Raw genomic sequence first — 14,510 nt, 5'->3', positions numbered from 1 at the left:
AGTTTTCTCTTTGATTCTTGTTCTCCTCTAGGATTGCATTAAGGGAAACATAACTCTTAAATGCTGTATATTAAACATTCTTTGCATGCCTAATTTGGGGGTGGTAAAAGGAAAATGTTCTTTTTGAAATACAGAAGGGTTGCCCTTTACTTGGAAAGTTCCGTTGATTCCGGAGGACAGAGGATCCTGTCCTGTCCCCCTTCCTGGTGGGGACATGAGGAAGGGCAGGCTGGGCCAGGCCCAGGCACCACCTGCAGCTGTCCATGCTCGGGTCCGGGAGCCCTCTGATTGTCCTCCAGCCCTGGCTTTCTATAGTTGCCCTGTGACCTTCATGCCAGGAACCCTCCCTGTGGGGCCTGCCTTCAGGATGGATTTCTCCTCTGTGACCTTTAGGTCAGGGTTCTCAGAAAGAGTGTCAGCACTGGAGGCTCCCGACCCACCCCTTAGTGGGCATGTAATTCCATGTGTCAAATTGAACTGCCAAAAAGACTGACATCACGTGCAGTAGCCAAGAAACCTGGGAGACTGGTTTTCTTTTTATATTTTAATATTATACCTATTCCAGATCTTTTGACCTCGTATGACAATATTATCATCTCAGGACTTTAAACTATGTGTGTGTGTGTGTGTATAATATGTATATATAAACAAGTAAATTCCTGTTTGACCCCACAACTGTGACTCAGGAGCCTTGGCATAGTAGTGTCTGGGAATCTGAATTTCAGAACAGACTGGCCTGGGCTTGATGATGGGAGGGGTTGCTTGGCCTTTGGGTTCTAAGCTCTCCTTTGAAAGGGAAGCCTCTGTTCTGACATTTCCTGTGAATCAGTCAGCAGCAACTGCTACAGCTTCCCAGATTCTAGAGTGTGTGTTTGTGTGTGTGTGTGTGTGTGTGTGTGTGTGTGTGTATTTTTAATCCCAGCCACATCTGCATGTTTTAATATATCAGTTTCTTTTTTGGGTATTTTAGAAGGGTTGATTTTTGTCTTTTGCGAATGGAATAATCCTTTCTCTAAAGAGAATAATCTCTGCCTGTTAATCATGCTGTGTAGAGATCTTGGTTGTCCTGCAATCTTCTTAACCGGAGAAATTTCCTTTGTGAAACATGCTCTTTGCCCACTAGGTGGCAATGTGGTCCCTTCAAATAGCATAACCCAGGGCTGCAGATAGCGTGGTAATACACTGGTGTGTATGTGTGTGGTGTGTTTATGTGTGTGCATATGTGTGTTATCTTGCATGTATGTGGGGAGGTGTGTGTAGGAATGTGTGTGTGTGTTTGGTGTGCCCGTGCATGTGTTCATACACATGAGTGTGTTATCTTGCATGTATGTGGGTGGTGTGTGCAGGGGTGTGTGTGTGTTGTACCTGTACATGTGTTCATATACATGAGTGTGTTATCGTGGATGTATGTGGTAGTGTGTTATGCATGTATGTGGGTGGTGTGTGCAGGAGTGCGTGTGTGGTGTACCTGTGCATGTGTTCATACACATGAGTGTGTTATCTTGCACATATGTGGGTGGTATATGCAGGGGTGTGGGGGGGCGGTGTACTCGTGCATGTGCTCATATGCATGAGTGTGTTATCGTGCATGTATGTGGGTGGTGTGTGCAGGAGTGTTTGTGTTGTGGTGTGCCCATGCATGTGTTCATATGCATGAGTGTGTTATGCATGTATGTGGGTGGTGTGTGCAGGAATGTGTGTGTGGTGTGCCCATGCATGTGTTCATATGCATGAGTGTATTATCTTGCATGTATGTGGGTGGTGTATGCAGGAGTGTGTGTGTGTGTGTGTGTGTGGTGTACCTGTGCATGCGTTCATATGCATGAGTCTGTTATCTTGCATGTATGTGGGTGGTGTGTGCAGGAGTGTGTGTGTGTGTGGTGTACCTGTGCATGCGTTCATATGCATGAGTGTGTTATCTTGCATGTATGTGGATGGTGTGTGCAGGAGTGTGTATGTGCGTGTGGTGTACCTGTGCATGCGTTCATATGCATGAGTGTGTTGTCTTGCATGTATGTGGATGGTGTGTGCAGGTGTGTGTGTGTGTGGTGTACCTGTGCATTTTTTCATACACATGAGTGTGTTATCTTGCATGTATGTGGGTGGTGTGTGCAGGTGTGTGTGTGTGTGTGTGTGTTGTACCTGTGCCTGTGTTCATATACGTAAGTGTGTTATGCATGTATGTGGGTGGTGTGTGCAGGAGTGAGTGTATGTGTGGTGCACCTGTGCATGTGTTGATATGCATGAGTGTGTTATCTTGCATGTATGTGGGTGGTGTGTGCAGGGGTGTGTGTGTGTGTGGTGTACCTGTGCCTGTGTTCATATGCATGAGTGTGTTATGCATGTATGTGGGTGGTGTGTGCAGGTGTTTGTGTGTGTGTGTGTGGTGTGCCTGTGCCTGTATTCATATGCCTAAGTGTGTTATGCATGTGTGTGGGTGGTGTGTGCAGGAGTGAGTGTATGTGTGTGGTGTACCTGTGCATGCGTTGATATGCATGAGTGTGTTATCTTGCATGTATGTGGGTGGTGTGTGCAGGTGTGTGTGTGGTGTACCTGTGCCTGTGTTCATATGCATGAGTGTGTTATGCATGTATGTGGGTGGTGTGTGCAGGAGTGAGTGTGTGTGGGGGGTGTGCCCTGTGCATGTGTTCATATGCATGAATGTGCATGCTGGTTTAGGAACAACTCCATTACCCTGTTTTGCTCTGTTTTCCATGAATTGGTAGATATCACTCGCTGGACTGTTTTGAGTGAGGAAAATGCCAGGTATCCTCACTGGCCTGTCATAGGATCTTAGAGCCACAAGCCTGTATTTGTATGTGCTTCAGTGATGAAAAGCAAAACAGAAAATAACGTCAGGTTTTAATTGAAAACATCTCAGATCATAGAGATTTTTTTTGCACCACTAAGTGACATGAGTAATTTACTGTCCACATTCTTGGCCTCATAGGTAGATCTTTGGATTGAAAAAAAAGAAATAATTGATCCCTCCACATGCCACAAACTTTGTTTTCCTGGAACTTTGGAATAAGGATTTTAAATAAGTGTTGCTAATAACATTCATTGATGAAGTTGAGCTATTTTTAATCCTTATTTCATATGAAATGTCATCTACTCAGATATTGGATACATAAAATACAACCAGCTAATTCAGTTTATTATCATTGCATAAGTGAAGGAATTTCTTTTCAATGCTGTAATTTTATTTGTCCTGCTGTAGTTATAGTTTATAGTTTCAGGTTTAACACATAATATAGTTGTATTAATGGGGCAAAGTATGTTTTGTACCTGTAATGTTGTTTAATTAGGTTACCTTTATGCATTGTTTTTTAAAAATAAAGTTATTTCTCAGCAAGCCTCAGCACAGAAGTAAAATTTATCTGTATGTATTATAAAGCAGTTTTCTATCACTGTACTTTCAAATTTCCAACAGGTTGTAAGAAGATATATACTGGGTTCAGTTGTCGACAGTGAAAAGAACTATGTAGATGCTCTTAAGAGGATTTTGGAGGTACTTAAATGTCATGTTACATAATACATACATTTTTATTCTTTTTATATATATACATTTTGATACATATATGCACACATGTTTATGAAACATAACATGCAAATTTGCAAAATTCTCAAAAGGATTTAAATAGAATGTCTGTATATTGACATCAAAAGTCATGATTATTTTGAAATAAATATAATTTATGTAAGTGAATATTTACATTCATTTATCTGAGCTTTAAAAACGTTTGGGCTGGGTGCAGTGGTTCAAGCCTGTAATCTTAGCACTTTGGGAGGCCAAGGCAAGCAGATTGCCTGAGCACAAGAGTTTGAGACCAGCCTGGGCAACACAGTGAAACACCGACTCTACTAAAATACAAAAAATTAGCCAGGCGAGGCGATGTGCACCTTTTGTCCCAGCTACTCAGGAGGCTGAGGCAGGAGAATTGCTTGAACCCAGGAGGCAGAGGTTGCAGTGAGCTGAGATGGCACCACTGTAGCTTGGCTGACAGAGTAAGACTCCATCTCAAAAAAAATAAAGTCTGAAGCAGCTGGGCCCCATGGCACACGCCTATAGTCCCAGCTCCTCAGGAGGCTGAGGTGGGAGGATGGCTTGAGCCCAGGAGTTTGAGGTTGCATTAAGCCAAGATCGCACCCCTGCACTCCAGCCAGGGCAACAGAACAAGATCCAGGCTCTAAAAGAGAAAAGTCTAAACAGTCTTTGCTCACTTTGGTTTAGCAATATGAGAAGCCACTGTCTGAGATGGAGCCAAAGGTTTTGAGCGAGAGGAAGCTGAAGACGGTGTTCTATCGAATCAAAGAGATCCTGCAGTGCCACTCACTGTTTCAGATCGCGCTGGCCAGCCGCGTTTCTGAGTGGGACTCCGTGGAAATGATTGGCGATGTCTTCGTGGCTTCGGTAATTAAGCCGGGGTACCAGATGTCCCTGGGGCTCACCATGCATGCATCCTCTCTTCCCTTCTTAGGCTGATGTTCCGTCCCGAGCTCCTGCAAGCTGACAAGTGTGCCCTTCTCTGGGAAGGCCAGACTGAAGTTGCAGTGCCCTGGCCAAATGCGTGCACTAGGGAAATGATAAATGGCTATTTCCCAGGGAGACCGAGGCAGAAATGCAGGCACTCAGGACACAAACTGTATCTGGGGAGACTGAAAAATACGCCCTTTATCAAGTCTTGGGTGCCCCATTAGATGATTTGCTAAAGCTTTTTGTTGCTGAGCAAGGATGCTGTGTGTTTGGTAATCTTGTACAATGGCTGTTTTTAAGCCCTCACACAGGTTCTCTTCCTGACCTAGGTCTCACTTTTTGGGTGCAGACTTCTCTGTGCCTGGAAAAATAGAAAACGTGTGATGGGAAGACTCCTAGATGTTTTCTCAGACTTTTGCCCTTGGCTGTAGTTTCTGTTGTGTAGATGCAGGCAGTTGGCTCTGTGCTGTGACACAGGAACATGATGTTGCAACAGCTTGCATTCACACTTCCTGGCAGCAGACAGGGTGAGTGCCTGGAAACCGCTGCTGGTTTCTGCATGGGCAGTTTTGGGTCATTTTATCCATGCTCATATGAATCATATGATCATACTTACTATATATTGGTTGGAATTCTATCTAGCTGTAGGATTATGAGTTAAACAGATCGATTTCTGTAATTATTTGAGACTACGATGCTATCGAAGCGATATAAACTTGCAAGTTGAAAAAAAAAGCATTCCTCTAATTAAATGAATGCTGGAATAATAATATGTGAAATGTTTTCCTGTGTAGTTTGTATGTGTACTTGATGAGTTCTATAAATGCTTTGAATAAATATGGAAACAAAATTCTTACAAAGATATCTGCGTAATACCATTTATGGATCCTTAACAAAAGAGAAATATTGGATATTTATTTTATTGTTACTTTTTTTTCTGGCTATTTTATATATATTAGTTTGAACCTTGTCACTGTTCTTTAAATACCTACCTTGCCAATATTTTTTAAAATGCAAACAGATTTTTTTAAAATATAATTTTGATAAAAGCATTCCTGCTATCAATGCCAGTGACCCCAGAGCTCTGCCATCCATCCCAAAGGATTTATGGTTTCTTGGAACAACATGGAATGATTTTTCTCTTTGAACATTGATACCAAGGGCAAATGTTTCTGGATCTTGATAGAAAACCTTTGTGATTTTAGGGAAATGAACATGTGTAGGGCATTGTACCTTATGGTAGAGAAGCGGGATCAGCCCCCACCTCCAGCCTGTTTCTCAGGATATTGGGCCCACCGTGGAATGAGGTGCATGATATTCTACCTGGAGGTTGAACCCACCAAGTGAGACTTGGCAGGAACTTAAGGCAGGTTATCTGTAATCACTATCCATATTTGTCTGCAGTCAGAAACATTCTTAACTGAAACCCATATTACCTTGGTTTTGAACAAGGATGTCAGAAAGTACACTGGGTAAAAAAATAAGATCAAACCAGCAACTTAAACAACTACTAACATGCTTGCCTAAAGAAAAATAATCACACACTCATAATAAAGTTTATCCTAGGAAAACATCACAGTGACTGAAGGAGTATTTTTAGGGTGAGTTTCAAATCTTCTGTTTTATGTTAGAAAAGGGGTACCTGGACTCTTTGATTTCTCTCTGAATTTCCCCCATGTTTCAGTTTTCTAAGTCCATGGTGCTGGATGCTTACAGTGAATATGTGAACAATTTCAGCACAGCCGTGGCTGTCCTCAAGAAAACATGTGCTACAAAGCCTGCTTTTCTGGAATTTTTAAAGGTAAGCACATTTTTTTTTTCATTAGGGTTTTAACACCATCTGATAGCAAGTTCCGTGTCAAACCTTGGCTCTAAATACAGTTACTCATTATTAAGATTTCACTACCGGTAGTGCCCTAGGTATTGGATTAATACTAGAAATGAAGGGGAATTTTAGGTCCTAATGTAGCTTTTTGAAAACAATTTTAGGCCAGGCATGGTGGCTCACGGCTGTAATCCCAGCACTTTGGGAGGCTGAGGAGAGCAGATCATGAGGTCAGGAGATCTAGACCATCCTGGCCATCATGGTCAAACCCCATCTCTACTAAAAATGCAAAAAATTAGCTTTTTTTTGCATGGTGGCGTGTGCCTGTAATCCCAACTACTTGGGAGGCTGAGGCAGGAGAATCGCTTGAACAAGGGAGCCAGAGGTTGCAATAAGCCAAGATCACGCCACTGTACTCCAGCCTGGTGACAGAGCAAGACTCCATCTCAAAAAAACAAAAAGAAAACGGAAAAGAAAACAATTTCATTTGCACATCTGTAAAAGTGTATCAGTGTAAAGAAAGTTAAGGTCAGATCCCAAAGTTACCTTTTTTTTCCTGTTCAGTATGATATGAGGAATAAAAGAAACCAAACATCTGGATTCCAGGCCTCTTTGGGATCAGGGGATAGGCACAGGCCTGGAGAGTCAGAGCTAGAATGGGCCCTACCCAAGGGCTGTGTTCCTCCCAATGTTGGGGACAGGCCGATGGCCCTCCTGAGTGTCTCCGACCTGGCATTGATGGGGAGCCTGTCCCCTGGTGGGTGTGGGCAAGTATTATTTAATCAGCAGGCAGGCAGGGCTTTCCCTGTCACGAAGTGCATGTCCGAGGCTGTGTCCTGACGGTTGGCTGCACAGTGAACCAGACTGAAACCCCTTCAAAGCTATCCTCGAGCTGAGTCTCCTTTGTGGAGCCCCTCATTTGCATGATAAAACCGGGGACAAAGCGTGTTCTTGTTACTTGGACTGTTTCTTGGAAACTGCTGCTACCTGGAGCGAGTGAACACAGGGCAAGTATTCTCACCCACAACAACGTTTTGTTGAAGCTGGAATATTTTCCCTCTGCCTTATTCAGCACTGTGGCTCCCGCCCCTGCCAGAGCACAGTCTGTGGCCCACTAGGGTTTGCTAAGGGTTTGCTAAGGGATCGGGTCGCAGTTTCCACAAGGTTTGCTAAGGGATCAGGTTACAGTTCCCACTCTGGAGAGTTGTGGGCTCTTTCCTTTGGCTAGGGAAGCATTTCTTTCTCTTGGGGAAAGAAAACACCGACTTGCTTACCAGCTCCCTCCCTCTGGGGAGTTTGTTGTAGTCCTACTAAGGATGTCTGCCATGGCTGTGACCGCAGTGCCCATTCGTCAACTCCTCAGCTGCCACATGGCCCCATTTCATAGCTCCAGGACCTGAGCCCCAAAGAGCCGGGTGCCCTGTGAGCTGAGAGGCCGGGACACAGCTGGATCTGTGCCGTCTGCCCCCTGCACTGCGCAGCCTCTCAGCGGAGGGAAGTGGAGACGGCCCCCAGGTCAACATTGCCCGGCAGCCTCAGGTAGCAAATGGTCCCAACACACTCAGGAGAGGAACTCTCAGCCTCCAGGACATCCTTCTGCCCATGGCACCGCAAAAGGTTGCCAGCCTTTTCTGGGGGCCCACTGTGGCCAGAACACAGACACCCAGGGTCACCCCTGGAATTGGGCCTGTCCCTGGCCCGGAGAATTCATTCCAGAGCTGAGGTCGAGGTGTGAGGCCCGGGGCCTGCAGCAAGAGCAGAAGCCCTGATTTGGCCAAGTTTCTTCTTGTAGCTAAAGACAAGTTGCAGGCTTTCGACTTACCTGAGTATTCAGCATGGTGGGGAGGAGGCGGCCCCAGGGGTGGGGAGGTGACCCTGGCACCTTCCCCCACAGCAGGAACAGGAGGCCAGCCCTGACCGAACCACGCTCTACAGCCTGATGATGAAGCCCATCCAGAGGTTTCCACAGTTCATCCTCCTGCTCCAGGTGAGTGCTTCACGGCTGCCTTCTCACCATTGATTTGAAAATGGTGTCTGTTCCTCCACTTGAGAGTGGCCGCCCCTCAGGCTTCCCTGTCTCCTCTCTGGGCAGTTACAGCGGTTGGGGTAGAGGCAGATGGGAGATTTGTGGACAGTCAAAGTTGGGGAGCAGGGGCAGCTGCAGGCCCAGTGCCTGCAAGGCCGGCCTTGGGGGACAGAGTGGATGGGCTGCAGGGAGGGTGTCTGTGGGCCCTGGCTCCCCACATGTACCGTCTCATGGGGAACTAGCACTGGGGGGGCCACAGGTCACAGCTCCCTTCTCCAGTGTGCCTGTGTCTGGTCTAGAATCACATGAAAAATGACTCTCCCTTCTGTGCCCAGAGGGGACGGACAGGCTTGGAAAGCTAAGAATGTAGATTTAAACAAAACATACCTGTCAATGATTTAACAGCAAATCACCCGAGGACAGGGAGAGGCCTCCATGGTAAAGACATTTTCCACTGGACCCTCCAAGGATCCTCAATTAGATGCCCTGGGGCTGTGAACAGTAAGCCTATTTGGACGGCCTCTAGGTCATGTCTGAGGCAGTCCAACCTTCCCACATACCCTGGAGGCCAGGTGACCCTGTAGGCTGCGGGGTTTAGCACACATTTTATTTAAATCAATGACATGCCTCCAGGGAGGATGTTTCAAAGGAAAGTCCATGCTGGCCTCTGCCGGTGTTGATTTTTCAATGGTAACTCAGCTTGCTTTTCTAATTAAATCAGAGGACTCAGCTTCGCCTGCCTGCTTATTAGAGTTGATTGAAGATAAACGGGTGGAATCATCGCCAGGAAGGGACTGGCACCTGGGAAAGAGTGTGACGTCCCCATCCACTGCGATTTTTATGTTTGACCAGCCAAATCGGTGACACAAGCTTTTTAAATAAAAATAGTCATAAAAGTATGAAAAAGGGCACACTCAAATGGGTCTTTCCGGGGTTAGGTTTATGGGTCATGTTAATTTTGTCCTCTCACTTATAGTTTAACAATGTACAGTTTACCTGTATTAGAGCATTAATAACAAAAACTTTTTTTTTCCTAAAATTAAAATATTCAAGTGTGTTTTATTCCTTCAGCTGACAACTATTTACTGAGTTCTAATCCACGTGAGACACTGTTAGCTTCCGGCAAGCAGCCACAGATGTGAAGAATGAGCTTCCTTGCAGTGAGGGAGGTTGATGCTTGGGAGGAAGGTGGTCAGGCTGCCTGTTAGACGTTGTACAGCCACAGCTGGGAGGTTGTCGCCAGGCTGTGAAGGGACCAAATGCAAAGCTGCAGTGGCTCCTAAACCACACGAGGTGAATCTGCCTGCAGGCCCTGTGTTTAAACCATACGAGATGAACCAGCCCACACACCCTGTGTTTAGCAATGTGCCAGGGAGTCCTTGAGTCGTTCCTGGTCGTCAGAGACTACAGCAAGCACTGTGTTGTGAGGTCACACATGTTGTTGGCTTTCTATGATGTATCAGAATACTTTAAAAAATTTTTAATTTATTAAATTTGGATATAGCTTCCTTTTCTTTTTTTCTTTTTTTTTTTTTTTTTGTTTCGCTGTTGTTACCCAGGCTGGAGTGCAATGGCACGATCTCGGCCCACCGCAACCTCCGCCTCCTGGGTTCAGGCAATTCTCCTGCCTCAGCCTCCTGAGTAGCTGGGATTACAGGCACGCACCACCATGCCCAGCTAATTTTTTGTATTTTTAGTAGAGACGGGGTTTCACCACGTTGACCTGGATGGTCTCGATCTGTTGACCTCGTGATCCACCCGCCTTGGCCTCCCAAAGTGCTGGGATTACAGGCGAGAGCCACCGCGCCTGTCCGATATAACTTTCAAATGAGCTTCTTAGGTTTTGGTTAAATGTAAGTAAATAACTACAAACCTTTTGCCTGGTGTTTTCCAAAATGTGTTCTGTTAGACAGAAGGGGTGGGTAGGGCTGTTGGAACGGGAGCAGGAGAGGGAGCTGCCGGGAAAAGCTCCACCGTGACCTTGAGGAGCTGTGAGCAGCTCGTTTCCATGTGCCTTCAGCCACCCTGGGGGAGGTCATTTTCCCGTTTTTTTATGGCTAGCAAGCTGAGGTTTAGGGAAGCTGGTGATTCTTGCAAGGTGACACAGCCTGATAGGAGTGCTGGGATTCTAACACGGTTGTCCAGCCGCACATCCAGCACACTGTCCGCACCCCAAAAGGATGCCAGCTGGGACTCCGGGGAGAGCAGCGGATGGACCATCGCAGAAATGCACAGTACACAGGCACGGCCCACCCGTTACATGCTGCGCACTTTACAAATCCGTTCTTGAGGAACTTTGTACAGTCTGTTCTTTTTTAAAAACATACTTCTAAACACTTAAGTTCTCTGAGGAAGAACATTCTTAAACTCCGAATTCCAGTTATATAATGAACTCTAGACCTTGGGTGTAAAAACACTTGCATTTAAAAAGATTGAACATGCTCTTCCCGATCGCCAGCGACAGTTACCGAGGTCAGTTTGTGCACAGCTGTCTCCTTCCCCTCCCTCCCTGCCTCCAGAGACCCTCAGAATTTCCCACACAGGTTTCGTTGCCCTGAAGCAGCAAACGGGCTTCCTGATCTCAGGAAACAAATCGCAGGTCCTAGATAATGCTGAGAGTTTTCCCTCAGGGACGTTTTTTTCTCACATTCAGTGAAAAGCTGGTGTGTCCTAGAGTGTCCTTGGAGGGGAGCAGGCTGGGTCCAGGTGCGCTGGAAGCAGCACAGTTGGAGTTGGAGACGAGGCGTTGTCTGCGTCTGGAATAATTACGTGGGTGTGCCTGAGGCGCCCGCCCTCAGGTGTGGGTGCTCGGGGTACCTGGGATTGGGTGAGGAGACGGACTGCGGAAGAGGCAGCAGGTGCAGGGTGCAAGCACACACCCTCCCTCCTGCCTTCTGCTGTGGTCCGTGTGCTGGGCACGGGTGGATGGAGAGACAGTGTGGAGGGGCCTGGACACCCTCTGTCCCTTTCCTCCCAGTGACTCCCCTGGTCTCTGCTCTCTGGTCCTGCCTGCTTTTTTCCTGGTTAGCCGTCCCAGACCTTCTAGCATAGGCGCTGTGAAGCCACAGCTGTCCCTGGCTCAGGCAGTGAAGCCGGCTCACCCTGGCTTTGTTGGGACTGTCAGTTTCTCCCATGGATCCAGAAACATCCATTGGCCCTGTGACACTTGTCTTTATCCCAGCTACCTTTTTCTCTCTGTTGTTGTGCAAAGATAAGTAACAGTTTCTGGTAACAACAGCAGCGAGAAGCTTGTTTTCTCTTTCCGTGGGTGCCCTCTTGGAGGCTGCTGGTTGGGTGGATGCCCCCAGCTGTGCTCAGTGGACCTGTGGCATGCTGGACTTCACCCTGTGCCAGCTGCTCTCATCATTGCATGCCAAGTCCCCAGTGGGTGCCCTCGTGGAGGCTGCCAGCTCATTGGGCACCACCGGCTGTGCTTAGTGGCCCCGTGGCATGCTGGACTCCACTGTGTGCCGGCCACTGTCACCATGGCATGCTGTGCCGCCACCAGTGTGTGGTTTTAGTGCAGAACTAGTGTTAAGACTGTTCTTTTTTGTCTTGATAGAATTCGTTGTGACTCACAGGAAAACAAATGTATAGAATAGTTTATACTCACTGCAAACGAAACATTTGATCAATTATGCAGCTTTCCTTTCTAGATTTTTTTTTTTAAAGTCTTAAAAAGGTCCACACGCTGTTGAATTCCGTGACTGCTAATATTCCTATAAACATGTAAAAGTTGGCAGGCAAGATACAGAACCACATTTTATTTTTTTTACTCTACGTTCTGGGATACATGTGCAGAACGTGCAGGTTTGTTACATAGGTATACTTGTGCCACGGCGGTTTGCTGCACCTACCAACCCATCGTCTAGGTTTTAAACCCAGCATGAATTAGGTATTTGTCTTAATGCTCTCCCTCCCCTTTCCTCCCACCTCCCCACAGACCCCAGTGTGTGATGTTCCCCTTCCTGTGTCCATGTGTTCTCATTGCAGAACCACATTTAGTTCTGAGAAAGTGTTTAAAGTTCATCTTTGCCCCTTCAGCAAACGTCAGCATGTCGAATGTGAACGCAAGCTGGGAAACAAAAGGCCCTGCATAAAATCAAGGTGACAAAAGTGTCCTTTTGTTATTCCCCTTTAAAGTCTATCTGGTGATTGGCAGCAGTTAAGTCTTTTTTTGGTGACTGTTGCTGTTGACTTGTGCCATGTCTCCCCCTTTTGACTTCCTCCTTATCTGAAACCTGAACAAGGAAAAGAGAGGTAGCTCAGCTCCCTTTTTTTACAGGCTACTTTTTAAGAGAAATTTTAGGTTGCCAGCAAAATTGAGTGGAAAATACAGAGATTTCGCACCTCCCCCTCCCCCAACACACACAGTCACCCCTGCCCCCACATCCTCGCCAGGGTGTGTTTGTGACAACCAGGAGCCTGTGTGGCCACGTGGCCACAGTCACAGGAGGGTGTGCCCCTGTACTGTGCATTCGGTGGGACAAACGTTTAGTGACGTAGATCCACCATTGTGTCATGCTGTGTCTTTGCTGCCCTAAAATCAGGTTCCTTTGTCAGTGTGAGAGAGACTGCATCCTGCTGTGTGAGTTGACACCAAGGGTGCAGTCTTCGGCACCACAGAACTCCTGCACATTGGAAATTGGGAGACTGAGCTTTTGAAGAAAGGAGCTGGGCCCATCTGCACGTGGGTTCATCTGTCCGACTCAGCTTGAGAAGGACAATCTATCAGCACCATGAGCATCGTTCCAAGTGCACAGCATTTCTGAGATTGTGGCTTCTTCACATTTAGCATGTCCTTTATTGTACAGTGCTATTTTTTTAAATTTTGTTTTTGCAAAGGAAGCTGTTCAGATGTTCAGCCAAGTCGTGACTCACTTAGCTCATCATCCCTTCCCGAGAACTGACTTTATTTTTCCCCAGGATGATGGATGCCACTGCCTCCTTTCCAGCTGCCAGCTGGTGGGTGACATGAGTGTCGTTGCATTGGATGTATGCACTTGGTAACTGCCCACCTCTCCCCTGTTGCTTGCAGGACATGCTGAAGAACACCTCCAAAGGCCATCCCGACCGGCTGCCCCTGCAGATGGCCTTGACAGAGCTCGAAACACTAGCAGAGAAATTAAATGAAAGAAAAAGAGATGCTGATCAACGCTGTGAAATTAAGCAAATAGCAAAAGCCATAAATGAAAGATACCTGAACAAGGTTGAGAGAGGTTTTTTCCAACTCTATTCCAACATTATTTTTGCTTTGTACTAATGAGCCATCGTTATCCAGCAATACTAATCTTTGGGATGGTTTGGAGTAATTCTTGGCCCAGAATTCCTAACTAGGGTCGGTGGAGGCCTTCAGGCGAGTCACAACATGGAAATTGTGTGTAAAACCTTCACAACCTGTCTGCATTTTTTTAGGAAAGAAATTCATGCTTTCATTAGACCCTCAAATGGATCCAGGACCCCCCAAGATGTTAAGAGCAACTCTTTTAGCTTAATTTTGCTTTCAAAATTTTGTATTTAATTTCAGATAGCAATAGTTAAAGCTGAAAATCTTTACAGGCTGGCCGCAGTGGCTCACGCCTGTAACCCCAGGACTTTGGGAGGCTGAGGTGGGAAGATTGCTGGAGCCCAGGAGTTTGAGACTAGCCTAGGCATGATAGTAAGACCCTATATCTAAAAAAAAAAAAAAAAAAAAAAAATTAGATGGGCACAGTGGTGCGTACCTATAGTCTCAGCTACTTGGGAGGCTGAGGCCTGAGGATTGCTTGAGTTTGGGAGGTTCAGGCTGCGGTGAGCTGTTACTGAGTTGCTGCACGCCAGCCTGGGTGATAGAGCAAGACCCTGTCTCAAAAAAAAAAATATTCACCGACACTTTTTGTCTTCACCTATGTGTGGGCTAAGCTGTATGTACCATGAAAAGAGATGCTGGGCACAGATGGCAGCAGTTCATCTGCGAGGCTGCATTTCTGCTTTATGCTTATATAACTGGTGGCCTGCCGCAGTACTCTGATTTTATGTGGGCTTTCCCATGTTCATTTAAGGCCCTGGCTCACAGGGAGATGGTAATCTGTATGAACTTTGTTAAGTTCTCATATGTGATATTCATTGTTGCTAAAATCATTTTTTGTTTTGTCATTAGGAGTAGTTTCCGATGTTACAATAACATTCAGTAATTTAACTGT

The 14,510-nt window shown here is 46.2% G+C and overlaps 1 protein-coding gene across 6 annotated transcripts in view; it reads left to right on the top strand.

Annotated features, from left to right (window-relative positions):
- ARHGEF10 (Rho guanine nucleotide exchange factor 10) overlaps positions 1 to 14,510 on the top strand; it is a 122,481-nt gene that overhangs the window by 55,182 nt on the left and 52,789 nt on the right. For all 6 annotated transcript variants that reach the window (XM_074384211.1, XM_039461090.2, XM_039461091.2 and 3 more), the window contains 5 exons: positions 3,434 to 3,511; positions 4,235 to 4,414; positions 6,162 to 6,278; positions 8,197 to 8,289; positions 13,367 to 13,537. In XM_074384211.1, coding sequence (XP_074240312.1) covers positions 3,434 to 3,511; positions 4,235 to 4,414; positions 6,162 to 6,278; positions 8,197 to 8,289; positions 13,367 to 13,537 — 639 coding nt within the window. The remainder of the gene's footprint in view (positions 1 to 3,433; positions 3,512 to 4,234; positions 4,415 to 6,161; positions 6,279 to 8,196; positions 8,290 to 13,366; positions 13,538 to 14,510) is intronic.

This window comes from Saimiri boliviensis, chromosome 13, assembly GCF_048565385.1.
Source record: "Saimiri boliviensis isolate mSaiBol1 chromosome 13, mSaiBol1.pri, whole genome shotgun sequence".
Lineage (NCBI taxonomy): Eukaryota > Metazoa > Chordata > Mammalia > Primates > Cebidae > Saimiri > Saimiri boliviensis.
This window is presented reverse-complemented; position numbering and strand designations above follow the sequence as displayed.